Genomic DNA, 17,989 nt, shown 5'->3' on the forward strand with positions numbered 1-17,989 from the left:
TCCCTTCATCCACCATGCCAGTCTTCTCATCGAGAAAGGCTCTCGGGCTGGTCAGGCATAATTTCCCTTTTGTAAATCCACGCTGACTGCTCCCATCACCTCCTTGTCTTCCTTTGTGTTTGCTCCATCACCTGCCTGGGGGTGGGGGTGAGGCTGTCCAGCCTGTAGTTCTCTGGATGCTTATCCTTGAAGAGGGGAATTATGTCTTTTCCATCCTGAAAACGTGTAAAGGGTGGCAGAAACTTCAAGTGGGACTGAAACAACAGGCTCCAACACATATATAAATCACATAAAAATCTATGCACGTGCACACGTACATAAAACCAATGCAAGGTATATATGAATCCGAAGGGTGCTGCATGGCTTCAGGGCAGAGGCTAGGGCAGACCATGTTCTGCTTGTTGAGGATTTCAGCATGGATTGCTCTTGCGAATTGAGGTGAGGAGTTGGTTGTTCCCCTTCACGCAAGGCTCATGGACCAAGAGGCCGCCTACAGGTCTTTCTGGCTGTTGGCAAACCCTTAGCAGTGACTGAAAGCAAAGCTGTGCTTTTGGGGTTGGGTTTTTTTTTTCCCAGTGAGGGCAGAACTGCTGCCATTACACCATGCTAGGTTCTGTTTGCTTGAACTCATGCTATTCTTAATTCACAGTAAAGTGAATGCTACCTTTCCCTCAGAAGCCCTACTCTATCTGGTGGTGTTTTAAAGAAAACAGAGTCTCAGCTATTTTTGCTTTTCCGCAAGTGCTCTTGTGCTTTGAGTCACAGTTATTTTTCCGGAGACAAACATAATTATACCATGTGCCTCTTCTCACTGACCATCCTGATTTATTCAGTTTTGGAGGCACGGCTCCGTGACGCTCCTGTTATCCCTGGTTTATATGCTCTTTTTTTCTTCTTTCCTTTCCTTCTGACTTGAGGTCTTCCCCCAGAACTTTCCTTCCCAGGCTGGGCCTGGGGTAAAGCAGGTGAATCAGGAAGGAGAGGCTCCACCTGCCCCATGCATGGGCCAGCCAGAATTCCCCAGTGGATTACCGCTGCAAAGACGAGACTAGCACTACTGATCCATAAATACGTAAACCGTTTCCCAACTGAGACCCCCCTTGAAATGCCTCTGTTACATCAAAAAATAACCAGGGAGGCGGGGAGTGGTTATTTAGCCTTAATAATAGTCTTAGTACTAGGTTAGAGAGAAACTGGCCATGAGTAAGTGCAGGTTGTATCTTGGAAGGAGGGGTTTTTTTGTCAGCAGGAGTGTTAGCTTGTGCAAAAGCCTTCCAATAACGATGCGTTTTAATGGTTGGGCAGAAATAACAGTTTTAAGATGGCATTTGCAGAATTTATTGTTTACTCAGTAACATGTTTTATCCCTCAGAATAGATTATCTTCAGGGCTTTCTCGGACATTAAATCCAGCTCTCTGTTCCTATGAGAGCAGAATCATTTCTGGAATAATCTTTCATCATAAGTCACGGGGATACTTTTTCCCTTCATATCTTTACCAGCCCTGGTTCTGCTTTCCTTTTTCCATCTCAGAGCAACTCGGTATTCAAGTCACTTGATTTTGGTGAGAGCAGTCTATGTTGTAGTGATGAGTCATTATTTGGATGCAAAGTATACTGATACTACCCTTCTGCAAAGTACACCAATACTGCTGTACTAGGTCAATACTTTCTTAAAAGGGGACGCTGGGATTCCAGGGACCCTTGCGTGAGGATGGGGTCTCCACAGCTCGCTTCGTGGTCTCGGTTGAGGCTGGATGTGTTTGCAAGGGACTTCATACTCTGGCAGGGCCTGCCGTGTAACGAGGATGGGAAAGCTGCACCTTGACTTCTGCACAACCTACAGACCGTACAGCAGCGGCTCTGCGCTGCCCTGCTGAATTGCTTACCCTTGCTGTTTTGCATTTGCTAGATTGTTGCAGTTAATATGAGCAGTTCAGCTTCAGTTGTGTTTCTGCTATGCCCTCTTTGGGTGATAAAGGTTCTCTTGCTGTTGGTGGTGGCTACAATCTCCATTTGCAATGCTCATTTCTTCCATATTTGTTGAGAAGATTATTAAGGAAGACTTAGTCTTTAAGGAAGACTTAGTCTTTATTTTAAAACTAAGATACTACTTAGTGATGCTTGTCTTTCCCTTATTTTTTCCTTGCACTGAACATACAGTATTGTCTGCCAGAAATAGTTTGAATTTGTTTGGTTTCCCACTTGTGATTGCTGCAATGAATACGCTAAGACTTTGTTAATCTGCAGTAATAATTGTGTATTACATATTATCAATTACCCAGTTTTGCAAGTTTATCAGACAAACAGATCATACCAAATAGAGATCAGTCATTGCTGGCTGATTTTGATATTCAGCTTTAGCTCAGTATATGCTAGTAATACTGTACACTGGAATTTGTTAAGATAATCTTTGCAAAGAAAGATTTTTAAACTGTAGTCATTAGCGAAACTTCCTATGGCATTGTGCAACATTTTGCAAAAATGTTTTTAGTGCTTACCCACTCAACATGGGTTTCAGTCTACTTAATGGCGCAGTTATGATTTCTCTTGGCTTTTTTGTGCAGTACTGCCTTTTAAAGCTAATACTGCCTAAAAAGCTATTTCTTGCAAGTCAGCAGTGATACTGCACATAAACTAAAAACATATTTGGATGTTAGTAAGTATGGGAAAAATAGACTGTAGTGTCTCCACCCGAAGACTGTGTATATTCTGTAGTTTCTTTAGGCTGTGCAATGTTAGGAGAGCAAAACTTCTGGTCTATTGTGTCTTCTATCCACCACCCTTCAGGCAAATATTCAAGATGTGTTTTTACCTCTACATACCGCTTTCTGCTTGACACAGGCAAATATATTTTGAGTTTTCTTTTGTACATTGTAGACTCTCATAAAACGTAGGCAGACACGTAAGTGAATTTTGGTCATTGATTCTTAAGAAGGCATATTTCTGCTCACTTTAAAGAGCTGTTAATCTAAAAGAACTTTATAATTACACAGAATTTTTTAAATTTTAGTCTTTGCTTCGCTACATAGCTAGGCCAGGTGTTTTGGGTGGAAGTGGCTTGTGCAAGTGACTGGCCTTACGAGATGAAGTCAAGGAGAAGGAAAATGCTTTAGGAAATCTTGGAATAATAGTACCAGTTTTTACTTGAGTTTAAATTTACCAGTTTCTAACATAATATCTTGTTTTAATTTTGTATATAATTCTGGGTGTACAGATTTTGCAATCCTAGTAGGAGTACAGTCTAGATATAGTATTACATATATGCACAAGTATCTATCGTGAACGTGCAAATTGAAGTTTTCCAAATTATTTCTTGGCCAAATGCGGGCAGTTTTTCGTGAAGACAGTATTGTATATTACGTAATACAACAATATCCATGATACCAAACAATATCTCAGTTTCCAGAAGGTGGCAGGGAAAGAGGTACTGCAGCTCTCTGAAGTAAAAAGTCAGTCTTCCTAACTTTGAAAAAAACCACTTCATTAGGTCTGTTCCTGAAAATAGTTGAAACATTTGCTTGAATTTTCAAAACAAATGAGGTTTACATGTCTGACATGCAGATTTCATCTGAGGAGGCTAAAGGCTGACAAAGTTAGAAGCAAGGGAAAGCAGAATTTTATGAAAGAAGGCATTTGTTCTGATTATAAACGTAAGGATACCAAATATGGTAGGCCAAAGGATGTCTCTGTTACGTAAAGATTGTTGTGGAAGTCTCAATTTTTTCTGTATTTCAAAAAACATATTTGTTTTGTAGTCTGTGATCATATTAATTTGTGTTATAAATGTACTTGGGACGAAAGTCTGGCTTGCAAAATAGGTTTTGTTGGTTTTCGGGGTTTTTTTTTCCCTCACAGGTGGGTTAGAGATTAAGATTAAATTGCTTTTTCCTTTTGTTCTATAAGGAATTCTCATTGTGATTTGTGATTACATTTTAAAAGTGTGTACCTTAAATTAAATAGAACAGGGAATTTGTGTATTGCATAGCATGCAGTTTCAAATAGGAAGAATAATTTCTCTTAAACTGTGCTTCCGCTGTCAGTGTAATCTGGTATAGCGCTTGGTTGTGGAAAAGGGGATTTAGTACATGGAGTTAGATCAGAGCTGGATCTATTAAAAACTAACCTGTCAGTACTGCTAGTTTTCAGTTTTGTATTGGCATGAAGGAAGAATTGGAAATGAGCAGATAGAGATGGAGGGAAAGGAGCGTTGCCCCATCTGGCACTAGCACTGATTTATGCCATACTAACCTGATTGTGGAGTTGTAATACTATTTTCAGAATGAATTGTTTTGCTTTATTTTATACTTTCATCAACGCAATTATTGCATCGCGAAGTGGACGGTTCTTCCAATTATTCCTGCTGAAATAGTGTAGCAATATTGATACATAAAGGAGAAAATGAATACTGTTTACCTCAAATTGCTTCAGCATGTTTGTGGTACTTTATTTGTAAATATATTATTTGCAGTGACTTGCTTTGTATCAGATGAATTATTGAATTGAGTTTGTACAGGTTCAACATAGAAAAAATAATTTCCTGTGTTTTCTTTTTTAGCCTTCTGTTGAGTCTTCAAGCCCAGGTAAATATTTTTAATATTTCCTAAACTTGTGAGGGAAGAGGGCACCCTTGAAAAATGATTTTTGCTCGTCTCTTCCAGTTAGTATACTAAGGATATAATTTGATGAATAGGTTGGTGGCAGCACTGGTTTAAGTAGTCACTGCTTTCTTCCAGTCTGTACCAGCACAAGTTTCTAAATGGTAAAATATGCTGGGGATATATGATTCTTGTCTTTGCAAAAGCTGCACGAACATGTGTTCGGGAATACTGACGTCCTAAGGAGCATGGTGTGAGTGAGTGCTGGGGGCATGGAAGAGACTACTTCACCCAGCGATATGATTACCGTCCCTCTAGGCATGGCTACCCGTTGGTGTTAGAGTTAAATACAGAGTCAAAAGTTAAGGCACTGTGTGCTCTCAATTAATAGATATACCGTTGCTGTATGTTTTTACGCATAATAGCATCAAGAACAAAAGCAGCAAGAAAAGCAGTATTTTTTGCCTCATTGGATTACTAAAAATGAGGGGTTTCATGACTTCTGTTTTTAAAGCTGGTTATTTTCTGATATTCCAGTATCGCAGAGCTACTGGCTATCTAGTAGTCAGCCTAAGTGTAAATTATGAATATCTGGAGGTTTTTTTGTTCACTGTAGTACCACTGTACTTAGTGTTATTTATTTCCAAGGTTTTTGGCATCCTACCAGTGGAAAAGCTTTCCAGTAGTTACTTTAGCTGGACTGCCGTTGTCTCTTGAGCTCTTACTCCTTTCAGAGAAACAATCGATTGCTTTAACACTTCAAACTACAAAGTACAGTTAACCCTTATACTCAACCCCTCCCTCTTGCACCCTTAGCCTGGGTACACTCTTCAAGCTTTGGAAAATGAAATTTAAATTGTCCATGGAGACAAGTGGAAAAATGTTAACAGGGTTAGAATTAGAAATCAAGTATTGCTGAATTACATAAAAATGCTGCATCTGCCAAACCATTCATCCATTCATTTATTTTTCATTATCACAAAATATAACCAGGCTTCTCTACAAAGAACTGTGGAAAAAAAAAGGCATGGGGAAAAATAACTAAGGATTCTGCATCATAAATAAAATCTGCATAACTGTGAAGCTTACTTTAAGTTGAAATTTTGCAAAAGTCATTAGACTGTCTTTGTAGTTGTAAACAAGAAAGCTTCCAAAGTATAAAGGAAACAACTGCCCTGCGTTTATATTTTATAAGTATTTCTGCTCCCAGTAGAACTCTTGATTCAGGCAGGTTTATGATTATTTAAGAATTAAGTCTTCAAAAACTGAACATTTTACAAACATTTAACTAGGGGCCCAATGTCCAGATATATAGTACTTTGAGAACTGGCTGGTTAAACAGTATCTCCTGGTTCCTTTTTCCGTGATCTCTTACTACCCAAAGGACAGCTTTCACTGTCCTCTGAATAACGAGATTTGCTTTCCCTAAGATAAATGATTGAGGGATTTTGAAGATATTTTAATTTCTGAGTATAATTTGAGTATTAAAATGTCACCAAAATAAAAAATTAAACTCTGTGAGGCCATGATCTAACTAAAAACATTCTTTAAAATGTTTTCTATCAGGAGGTTCAGCAACATCTGATGACCATGAATTTGATCCATCAGCTGATATGCTGGTGCATGACTTTGATGATGAACGGACATTAGAAGAGGAGGAAATGATGGAAGGAGAAACAAACTTCAGTTCTGAAATAGAGGATCTTAACAGGGTAGGTAGCCTTAAGTAGTCATAAAACATAACCGCAGCCCACAGTCTTGCACAAAACATATGCAGGTTTTTTCCCTTATATTTGGAATTTAAAAAAAAAACACCCCGAAAACACTAATAGGCAAATAATATAGATGGGGGAAAGGCACTGAGCTAAATTTGCAGTTCTCAAAAGTTGGGAAAAGGAAACTGGTACATAAATACTTAATAATGTATAACGCTGTGCTTGTTTAGTTTCTTTTTGCATATATGTGCTGGTGTAGGATTTGCATTCTAGAGCTAATATAAATTAAAGTGCGCTCTGACTAAACTTGTATATTCCAATGTTGTTATTTTCTAAAGCACTTGCACTTGATTAGTGCATATAGATTTTGATTTTTTAAAAAATCCCATAATTTTACATTTCTTTTGCATTTTTATACGAACATTCATATAATACTTTAGTGGAGCATATAAGAGTATCTTCATTTTTAAGACAGACGAAATGGAGATGCAGATGAAATGATTTGCTCAAAGCAAAGAGTTGTCAGCAGAGCTGGGATCAGAACTCACAATTATTGTTAATAGTGATAAATAAATCTTAAAATGTCTCTCTTCTGAAATAATTGCATATAAAATTTATTTGGCATTTTGAGGTTATGCTGTCACCTATGTATTGTCTTAAATTACTTCTCAGGCAGGAATAATATTCTTAAATTACAAACTAGGTTCATTATAAACGCAAAGTAATTTAGATTCTGTCTGTGACCTCATTGGCTGAAAAGGCTTCCAGAACAGATCATTAATGGTTCTCAGATGCATATTTGATGTACAAATCCTATTTAGTATAAGCGATTATGCCAATATGACTTTAAATTAATTTAGTGCATTTAATCTACATTTCGGGTGTAAATGATAATTTCTTTCTGGTAATTTCAGGTTTGATATTAAATGGTAAACATAAAGATAAACAAATAGTTTGTGAATCTAAATATTCTTCATCTAGATTAATGAGAAATGGAGCTCCACATGTATGTCATGTGGTTTTTAAGTTGAAAATATGGGGTTTTTTCCCCCTCGTATTTTGTGAAGAGTCAACCTCTGGTTGTGTAATTCTATCACCGCATTACAATGCTTCGTTTATAACTGTATTTCAGCCATCAGTTTATTCCCTCATATCTTGGTTGTCAGGCTGCAAGTTTATGATTTCTCCATGTGACAGCTCTTTTGTGATCAGGACAGTGAGCAATGGTATAACTTAGAGTCACATTGCTCCGTGTGCTACTCTTCTCTGCAGGATGCTTTTACAGACTGGCAGAGAATCTTGTGCTCAGTTTGTACGTGTATTGCAGGTCGGGCTTTTACTGAGTTTCAGGTGCTTCCATGCCAGCAGGATCTTGCTAGAGACCTGTGGCTACTGCTAGTTGTGGGATAGCAGGCCACACATCAAGGCTTACTTTTACCTGGTTTTTTTTTTTAGTCATGGATGATAGCCAATCTAAATCTCAAAACTATTGTCAAGACAAGTGCTATCCTGTCTTTTTCTTTCCCCCGACATTTACACATATTATTTCAGATTTGCCCCAGGCTGTGATGTGCCTGATTTACTAGTTCAGCTCCTTCAGAGACGAGGTGGCAGTCAGGTTTTGCAAAAGCGTTTTTGAACCTTAATGGTTTAACTCCTGAGTGTCATAAAAATTGCACCTTCCTCTGAGGATGAGGATCTTTTCTACTCATTGGTTGAAACTCTGGTGAATCTGTAATGCATTAGTACTTGAGGTTGAGCAGCATCCTGCATTTGTCTGTGCAAGTACGTGTATACGTTTTTGTCTAAATGGCAGTAGCATATCTGTGTCTAGAGACCTGAAGTCACCCTCTATGCTGCTCTAGTGCAGGAAAAAATACAGTTTCCTGAGAGCAGAACAGTACTTGAAGGGAATCAGAAGTATTGGATTTGGTGGTTCTTAGTGGTATTTCTTGAAAGGTAAGAATTTTTCTTGGGCAGGAAAGCTGTCTGTGAGGTGGTGCAGCAGATATCCAGACCATATCCAGACATGACTTCTGTAATACTGTTTTCGTGTGTAGGAGCATCTGTACCAGATCTGACCAAAGTCCTGGCTAACCAGTATTCCTTCTTCAGCAGCCCGAGAGACAGTGCTCAGGAAGGTGTGCCTGGGATGAGGCACATCTCTCGGCGTCCTGCGCATATGCTGACGCTGCAGTTTTCCAAAACGCAGGAAACTGGGCAGCATAATTTTGGTAGTAGGAAACTGCATTCACACTCTGTCTTGGAAATAATAAATGACCAGGCCCCAGCAAGTTGCAGAAACTCAACTTCCTCCTACTCTTAGCTAAGCTGACTGTACAAAGCATCAGCTGGAGGGAGTGTGACATGGAGGATTTGACGAGCGTGAGGCCACGTTCTTTACCTTTGTGCTGCCCTGACTATGGGCAGAGCACTACTGGGTGGTGTATGCTGGCTTCCTGGGTGCCGCTAGGAAGTGGTGAGCATTGCCAGGGTGCTGTGTGTGGTGCCTCCCTGCATTACGTACAGATTTTTAAGCCTTTGACTCCCTCCCTTTTTCCATTTGTTGTTCCATATAATCACTTGGTTTCTCCTTTTGGGGTCCCCCTTTTCAGGGAGGGCTCTTGGGTTTTCTTAGGGTTATGCACCAGCATCCTCTTGTCTTTAAACGAGAGAACCGTACATGGAAGCATGCAGTGTTTCTCCCAAATACTCTCCTAGCAGGGTGCAGTTCAGGCACGTATGAAAAAGATGTTGTTTCTTTGTCTGTAATGCCTGTCAGTCTTATTTTTCCTCCTCCCGTGGATTTGTCCATTTGATTTTTAACCGCTGTAAACTTAGTGTCCACGAGATATGTGGCAATGTTGCACAGTTCATTTAGTGTGAGAAACATTTGGTTTTTCCGACCTATTCTGTGTTCATTTCAGTGGTTGCCCCTCAGCTCTTCAATTAGAAGAGTGTACAGTCATTTATATTTACCTTCTCTGTGCTGCTTATGATAGTTGTCTGTTATATCACTCCCCCTCACTTACCTCTACTCCAGAAGCATGAGTTATAATCCATTTCTTGTTACCGAGCATCTTCCACATAAGAAATGTCTATGTCTTTGATAATCCTTGTTACTTTTTTAACCTTTTCTATTTTTGCAATATCCTGAAGCAATACAGAAATCACAATTTGTATTTTATCTTGGAGAGTTGCTGGCCCTTGGAGCTTTTTGAATTGTAATGGACTATTTGAAGTTAAGAGGCTCTACCTAAGAAAAATGTTGTAAATAAAATACCACTTTCCTAGGTAGCATATAGTAAGTAAATACCTGTTACATAGTTCACACATACCTACGAATTGCAGTAAAAGTTCTTTTTAATTCTCAGTCTGTATCTACAAATGGGATAGTGGTGAGGAGTGCTTAATAAAAGTATATTACTTTCCAAAACGGTACTGGAGAACATTTGTTTGGATAATTATGAATAGGATTTTTCTGATAGCTGTACAGGTTTTAATTAAGATCACAGTCCTGTCATGTTGTCTGTGTCAGTAGAATATCAGTTCCCCACTTCTAAGAGTTCTTTCCATAAAACGATACCATAGGGACCAAGAAGTCAAGAGGGAAGGTGAGGACGTTTAGGTCCACATGGTCTGCCTATACTGTAGCTTAACCAAAGAGTAGACCGATAAGTGGCAGAATGGCTTAGTTCTTTGAAATAAAATACACAGACAAAAGAGTACTGGGAACCCTTTGTTACTCTTATTTTTACACAGCAGAACTAACTACACTTGCCTTTTGTAATTGGTATTGTTAGTATGTTTCCAGAAACTTCACTGTGTTGATCAGTGAAGGCCCTTAGGAAAGCAGTTCATTGGAGGAAGTCTAAGGGCAGCCGATAACTAAAAAAAATCTGATTAACAGCTGAGATGTACATTACATACTAAGAAGAAATATTTGGAGCAAGCAGACACCTCTAAATAATAAACAAAGGATTTAATCTTGTGAGAGAGATAATTTTAAAATGCTCTCTGAAAGTTTCTGCTCTGAAAAATCTCGTTAGGGATGCCATATACTGCCCCTGAAGGCTGGATACTGCGGTATTAAAAGTAATAAAGTAATTTGCAGACCTGGCAATTAATAACTTTTATTAATAAAAAGTGAATGCAATTGATAACAGTTTGGGAGCCACTGAATTTGAGAACCAACAGTATTGTTTGAAATGTCTCTTCAGAGCGGACCAGCATTCTAAATATAAAGATTTTTAAATGTGCACATATTTAGCAGATTTGCTTCCAACTGTAGATGGTTTTGTAGACAACTAGCTTAAAATGTGTATGAATCTATAAACATTACTACTGTCTTTACCTGGATATCAGGTGATCCTGAATATAAAGTGATCCCTCACCCCCATCCAACCCCTCATTTTTTGTTTTGCCCAGAAGGGGGAGAGGTACAGAGAGACGGAGAGGTGCATTTTTGGTGTAATTTTGTATTCAAAGCCAGGGTTGTAGAACTGTGTGGAATTGTCCCCATAGCACAACTCCCCAACTGAAGATTTAATTCCATATTCAAGCCGGATACTGCAAGTTCTGGTCCTTATTCTGCTGAATTCTTGGAGACACTGCAGAAATCACTGCCTTGCACTAGGACGAGTTCCTGCCTGCAAAAACTGTCAGTATCTTAGCTGTCTGTGTGAAGCAGTTGCTGCTGACACACATTTTATCTGTTTTTTCCACAAATGTGTACAAAATACCTCAATTTTTTCAGGTAGATTTTGGGCAGTAAAGGGAATACCAATATGTATTCCAATAAGGAGTGTGTTCACTCTGTGTACTGAAGGGGAATGATGTAACCAGATGTAACCTGCCACATTGCAGTGCTTGTGTTCTAGTAAAATGGTAGTAGAAAAGTACCAAGGGAGGGATGGGTCATACTGCCCTTTGGTGCCTTTTTAATGAGCTTTATGGCCCCTTTGAGAGATTGTTGGTACGTGAGGTCTGCTGTAAATTTATAAAGGATTGGGAAATAAAAAAGTTCCGCTGCATAAAAAACCCACACATTTTTCTTAGGAGCCGAAACTTCAAATTTTGACTGTCCGTTTGTTTTGGAGTGGCCATTCTTAGTATATGTGATCATCATCTATCTGTTTTTGCTGTGTTATGTTTAAAGTGCACACCTTTAAGCTGTCGAGCAGATGTGGGATGTGAAATATTTTTGTTAAAATCTCAAACTTTGTTTGGATGTTTATCAGGAAAGTGATATGCCAATCCAGGAGCTACTTAGCCGTTATGGCTATGATGGTACCATTCCACTCCAAGAAGATGATGACGATGAAGATGATGAAGAGGAAGAGGAGGAGGGAGAAGATGATGATGATGTTGATAATGATGACAACAGTGGCTGTAGTGGTGAAAACAAAGTAAGTGTTTACACTAATTTGAAACTGATTTTCGTACAGCCATTCTGTACTAGACAACCACTCAAGATGCCAGATCGTGGCAGAAGTAATCCGTAATATAGTTGATTTCAGATGCTTTGTGTACTGAACTCTAATGTTTATTCTTAATTACCCGTCTGTATTTCTCTTCATTGCTCTTAATTTCATCTGTATCATTCCAAACTGTTGCTGAGGCAAATTAGAGTACATGTATACATATCCCATCATGTAAGAAGGGATTGTAATTGTCCTTCAGGAGTAGTCTGACTTCAAAACTGAAGTTTTAAATGCCTGAAGATACCTTTATAGATATGGCTGAATACTTGTTTCAAGATGAAAAGCTGATCTACTGAAACTGAACAGTCAAGTGTGAAATTGAATTAAATGTGTCCCTGAGTATTGGAGATTGCTGCAAGTTTTCTAGCTTTGGCATTTTAAATTGTATTTTTTCAGCCTGGCAGCCCTGGTTGTACTTAAATTGTTAACTGAGTCTAATGCTTCAAGTATCTTTGCAAAATGTATAGTTTTGAACTTAGCATCTTTAAAATCCTGTTCTGTGTGCTCTTAAAATAAATTTTCTGATTTTAGAAGAGTCTTTTCTACTTGTGTATGTCATACATATTTGTAACAACCCTGCCCTGTCATGGGCACAGCTGTAACTTCTCCATTACTGGTGGCATTCAGAGTTGCATCCTGAATTCCGTTAAAATATGAAACCCTTTGTATTGTCAGTAACAAAAAAGCTTAGGCATTAATGGAAGCTGCATTACCTAATCTGGCTTTAAAAAGGATGTATTTTGGTTTTTTGATATCTCACCCATTTTAGAATCTCTGGAATGCGACACAGAGATAAGGAATGATATGTCTGATTCAGAAAATGAAGTTCTTAGGATTTACAAACTCCCTTGACAGATGCTGCAAAAGATTGCTGTTTGTATGGGTTGAATAGTTCAAAAAGAAGAAAGATACATAGTTATATCACATTGGAAAAGGTTCAGGAAGCTGGAGAGGGGGAGAAGCTTACATAACATGAAGTATGCAAAATTAAAATAAGACACACAAGTGTTTTGTTTTGTTGTGCATGGTGGTGTTCCTGAAGTCTCACTTTCTTCTTGTGTCCTTGCTTCTTAATTACTTCCTGACACAACTGCCATCTTTTGTGTTCTCATGACCTCCTCTGTAGTTCTCCAGTTCTGTTACTAGCTGATTTAAGATACTGCCTATCTTTTCTCTTAAATGGATAAAATCTCAGTGTCTGTCACTGCTGTTAGCAGCAAGAGGAGTCATCTTTGTCCCTCTGTAGAGCACTAACCCTTTGTAGCGTGCTGCAGAAGCAAGTGCGTTCCTGCCCATCAGCAGCAATGGTTCGTGGTCTGGCACAGTATACCCAGCCAGTGGTTTAGCCTAATGGCAGACTTGGCGCTGTGGTTGAATTGGAAGTACGTGTTCACCTATTCTACCCCAGTTTTGATAGGATTGGAACAAAGGTGGTGGGGAGGACTGGGCACAGAGAGAGCGAGCTAACCTGTTATGATTGTTTGCCTCAGGGTACAAGAATGAGAGCTCTGAAGTGCTTGCATGCTCTTAGCAGAGAGGCAGTAAAATGCATCTGTGGGGGTGGAATAATTTTATAAATCATTCAAGCTTTCTCTGCAAGTGCTATACTGCACTTAGCTATTTTCTATTTTTAATCTACTTTAAGCTGCACATGTGATAATACTCTGGTTGCTGGTAAAGGTACACATAAACATGTGCTGTGCTTAATGCTTCTGTGTTAGAACTAGCAAGTATGAGTGGTTTATCTTCTTCTAATAAAGGAACTTGTTCTAATTTTTGATCTTTTAATGACTCAATGTACGTGCTCGAGTCTACTGATATGCTATTCCTGTGGGGTTGAACCACACTATTGACATTAATTTTTATGGAAGGTACCATTTCCATTTGATTGAGAAAAGTATAGCCAGTAAATAATTCCTCCCCTTTTAATTGAAAATTCATAAGGAAGGGTTTTAAAGACCAAAGTAAAATTTAAAGTTAAACGAAATTAAATGAAAACTGCAAAGATTTGCTTGACTGACTTAAAAAAACTAGGCGTGATATTTCATTGTGGTTCATATTTCTGATTTGTATGTTAGAGTCTGAGTGTTAAATTGATCTGCTTAAAATCCTGGCCAATAAATAATATGATGTGTTTACACATTTGTTGTGGCTCAGTCTGGGCAGACTACAATCTATACAGTCACTTCAAGTCAGATAAAAGATATTTGGGTTTGATATATTGACAATTTTGGAAAAAATATTGCCAGAATAGGGTTTGTCACATACAAGGGATAGCTGATCTCCTGTTTGATTTTTTTATATTTAAGGAGGAGACCATAAAAGATTCATCAGGTCAGGAAGATGAGACACAGTCATCTAATGATGACCCAGCACCATCTGTTGCTTCTCAAGATCCACAAGAGATAATTCGCCCTCGTCGATGTAAATATTTTGATACAAGTATGTACAGTTTAGTACTAAGCACAGTAATCTCAGTATGATTGACCTTTGGTTAAGAACAGCTCTAGTTACCATAGTATTCTGTTTCTGAAATACACATGTTGATACCTATAAACATTTGTTTGTTCTTTTCATAACACTGCTCGTGATTATCATTATGCTCAAAATAATAGGCAAAAAAGTCCTGGTTTTAGCTGAATGCTGAATCTTCTCTGCAGATAAGGGACTCTGTATAAGGACGATACATAGTCTCTCTTCTTAAAAAGGATTAGATTTGTGGAAAAATTTAAATTTCTACAGTTTTGAAAAAGCAGGCTCTCGGACAGTGTAAATCCTTTTGTGACACTACTCCGAGTGTTGTAACCGTCCAGTTTATGATCCTGCAAACTGGTTTGTATAGGTGTGCCCTTCAGAAAAATTTTCTTGTACATGGAGTCCAGGTGCAGTAGATGACTGTTTAGTATGGTATTACCTTACCATCATAGTTTCAGCTGCCAGTTCACACTAAGGACATAGGTAAAAATATTTGCAAGTAGGAAATGCACTGTTCCAACTAGGTAATTGCTGCACAGTGCGTGATTATCATGACAGGGCCTGCTGACACCAGGTTATGTGCTCATTCAAAGAAGGTGAGAGTGCAACTGAAGGAAAAAGTAAAAGTTTACTGGAAATAGAACCTCAGATTTCTTCAAGATTGCTAATAGAGAAAAAAGCAATGAAATCTGAAAAAGGACAATAGATTGTTAAACCTGAAATAATGAAGGGGGAGATAATGATGAAGAAAATTTGCTTCAAGAATTCCACATTTGATACTGTTGCCAGCATTGTGGACTGATTATTTTCTCTCTTGTTTTGTTTAAAAATTGGTTTTGCATCCGTTTGAGACTGTTGAGCTGGTGTTATGTAGCTGTCCCTTTAGACAACTCTTATTTTGGTGGCAATCTTACTTAATGGGATCTGGACCTTTTAGTATCGAGCTATCAGCAGGGCTATTTGGACAACACATATTTTACCTTTCTTTGATGGAAGTGACTGTTGCCGATGTTTGAATTCCCACTGTTCTGTGTTTTAACAAACAAAAGATAGAGCAAAGGTTCCTCACAATACCTTATACTTGATACTTACTAGCCATGACATTGTAGAAATGCAATTTTCTAATCTGTAGTTTATTTTAATCCAAAAATGCCAAGGAACCTCAGCATGTAGCTGTGCAGAGGGTTGCAAATATCTTAAATGAACTCTGTTTTTTAAACATAGCATTAGCATAATGCAAGGGTATTGCATTAGGTTTTGGGTTGTTACAATGTTCAGCTGTGTATAAACTGTAATTTAATGTACAAATAATTTTAGTACTGCTATTATCACATGCTATACATAAACCAGATAGTGCAGTTGCTTTCAGCACATTCTGAAAGGCAACTAGGCTGTATCACAAAGAGCTTAAAATTTTTGTCAGTCCTTATCCAAAATAACCTATTTTAAATGCCGCTGTGCATCTCTGAGCAGTACATCCAAGCCTACTAAATCCCAGTAAGACTGAGAAAAGCACACTTGCAGATTTCTCGCACCTTGTGCCGTATAGTCTACCTTAAATTCAGTGACAGCTGCTGTAAGGGAAAAAGAACAGCAGTAACTAAGCTGGGAGCTCATTGAAAATGGTGTCGAAACCCACATGTGGATGCCGAACATCCACATAAAAATACTTTCGGAAAGTAACTGCTTGTAGTAAATTTGGATGTAGATCATCTTAACTGCTTCAAAGCTGGGTGAAGGAAAGGAAATTTTAATTAGGTAGTAGTAAAATTGATGGATGTCTTCATTTGTGCCTTCGCTTTTCAGAGCCTGTTGTGTATCTTAATCCATTCTAAATGTGAACATTGGGTGGGTCATTTTTTAAAGTTGTCAATACTGAAACATTTCGTATTGTCACTAGAACTGCCATTTGCACTTGGGTGGTGTTGGGTAAGATGGCAGTGAGGCAGAGCAGGGCTGCTGTGCGGCTGGAGGCTGGTGGGATGAGAGGCTGGGCTCGTGTCCCCCCATCACCCTTGCTGCGGTGCTCCCAGGAGCTGGCTCTGACGTCCCAGGCCCCCTTGCTCAGCCTCCTTTGCTGGAGGCTGGCGTTGGCATGCACGGGCCCCATCACAGCTCATTTTGTGTAAATGTTTGAACAATTTATTGTAGATAGTGAAATAGAAGAGGAATCTGAAGAAGATGAAGATTATATTCCCTCAGAAGACTGGAAAAAGGTAAATACTAAGGGCTGTTAAAAAAGCCTGTATTTCATGAATAGTGAGTTGATCTGTTACCTTATAACTCTGAGCTTTATAGATGACCCAAATCCTCTCCAGTTTTCCCCCATAAATAAAAGAGTTTTGATAGTAAGAAGTGTTAATGACCTCCCCAAATAGTGAAAAATCCATTTCCATATAGTGCCTGCTAAGTGTATTTTTAGATTTTGAACAATGAAAATATTAAGGGGTAAAAAAAGATGTGGTCATTCTCTTTGCTAACAAAAACCTTTACAGCTATGGTTGCTTAACTTCTTGTTTCTGTTATCTCAAAACAGGAAATCATGGTGGGGTCTATGTTTCAAGCTGAAATTCCAGCTGGCACATGCAAATACAAAGAGAATGAAAAAGGTGAGACAGCACTATTACCATTATCGCTATGTTTGAGATTATTTTCTAATGGGGAGAAATAAAAGATTTGATTGATGTCAAGTGTCTTGCAAAATAAGAGAGCTCCTTCAAGTGAAAAACAGAACTATCGTCTCGAACTATAGTTCATCCTGTACTTCACCATCAGAGCTTGAGTCTTGGAAGGGGAAAAGAAAGAATATATTGCTGGCCTATTGCCTATTGAACCCTTGTATTCTAATTTGGTAATGTACACAAGCTTTCTATGTAGCTTATGTTAACCTCTTCACCTAGTATATTTAGTTTATGTAAAACAAAATAGATAATAAAGAAATTGTGTTGCTGGAATTGGATTAACAGGTTAAAAGAGGCAAAATGGTACAGCAGCTTTGATTTTCACCTTATATAACTCTTCAATCAGTATTAAAGAACCTCTTGTTCTACTTTTGGGGTTTTTTTCCAGGAACTTTTCCCCCCCCTCACAACCAGAGCCTTTGGCTGTATGCTGTCAATATAATCAAGTCAGGAAGGGTAGACCCAGTTTAAACCCAGCTGTGAGCTTAGAAGAAGCCCATTTTCCTGCTCATTCAGCCCATTACTAAGAATTTGTTTACACCGCAGGTCAGTTTGAGACTGCCTCTTTTGTAGTTTTGTGTAAGTTAGTTTTTAAACTAGCGAGCACAAAACTCAGTGCCTTCGTAGAATCTGAATATATACTCAAGTAGTAGAAGTTGTCTTGCTTCGAGCTCCAGGTTGCAGTAGCTACGCTGTAGCCTGATCTGAGTAGAAACTGTCTAAAAAGAGCATCAGTCCTGCTATTGACTTAGAGCAGGCTCACACTGAAGCTGACACGTTCTGTCAGCTCTGGACTTCGTAGGCAGAGAGGTTGAAGAGAATGTAATTTAGAACTATGGGAGAAGTCGGGAGCTTCCATTAAAAATAGAAAACGGCAAATTAGAAAATATCTGCTTTTTAGCTGTGAAGAAGTTGCTCTTTGCATGCTTTCCTGCTTCTGTCTGAAAATAGAGCTTGAACTATTTGCCTGAGATGCAGTAAATTACGCTTTACTGGTCACCTGCTTTTCCTGGTATTTACTCAGCTCTAAATGGCTTCT

General features: G+C 38.6%; 1 protein-coding gene across 2 annotated transcripts in view; it reads left to right on the plus strand.

The window, feature by feature from the left end:
* Positions 1 to 17,989, plus strand: part of MIER1 (MIER1 transcriptional regulator) — a 42,360-nt gene that overhangs the window by 13,188 nt on the left and 11,183 nt on the right. For both annotated transcript variants that reach the window (XM_050901470.1, XM_050901469.1), the window contains exons 2-7: positions 4,557 to 4,581; positions 6,163 to 6,308; positions 11,552 to 11,719; positions 14,104 to 14,236; positions 16,421 to 16,485; positions 16,806 to 16,878. In XM_050901470.1, the coding sequence (XP_050757427.1) occupies positions 6,210 to 6,308; positions 11,552 to 11,719; positions 14,104 to 14,236; positions 16,421 to 16,485; positions 16,806 to 16,878 (538 nt within the window). In that variant the 5' untranslated portion in view covers positions 4,557 to 4,581; positions 6,163 to 6,209. The remainder of the gene's footprint in view (positions 1 to 4,556; positions 4,582 to 6,162; positions 6,309 to 11,551; positions 11,720 to 14,103; positions 14,237 to 16,420; positions 16,486 to 16,805; positions 16,879 to 17,989) is intronic.

This window comes from Gymnogyps californianus, chromosome 8, assembly GCF_018139145.2.
Source record: "Gymnogyps californianus isolate 813 chromosome 8, ASM1813914v2, whole genome shotgun sequence".
NCBI lineage: Eukaryota > Metazoa > Chordata > Aves > Accipitriformes > Cathartidae > Gymnogyps > Gymnogyps californianus.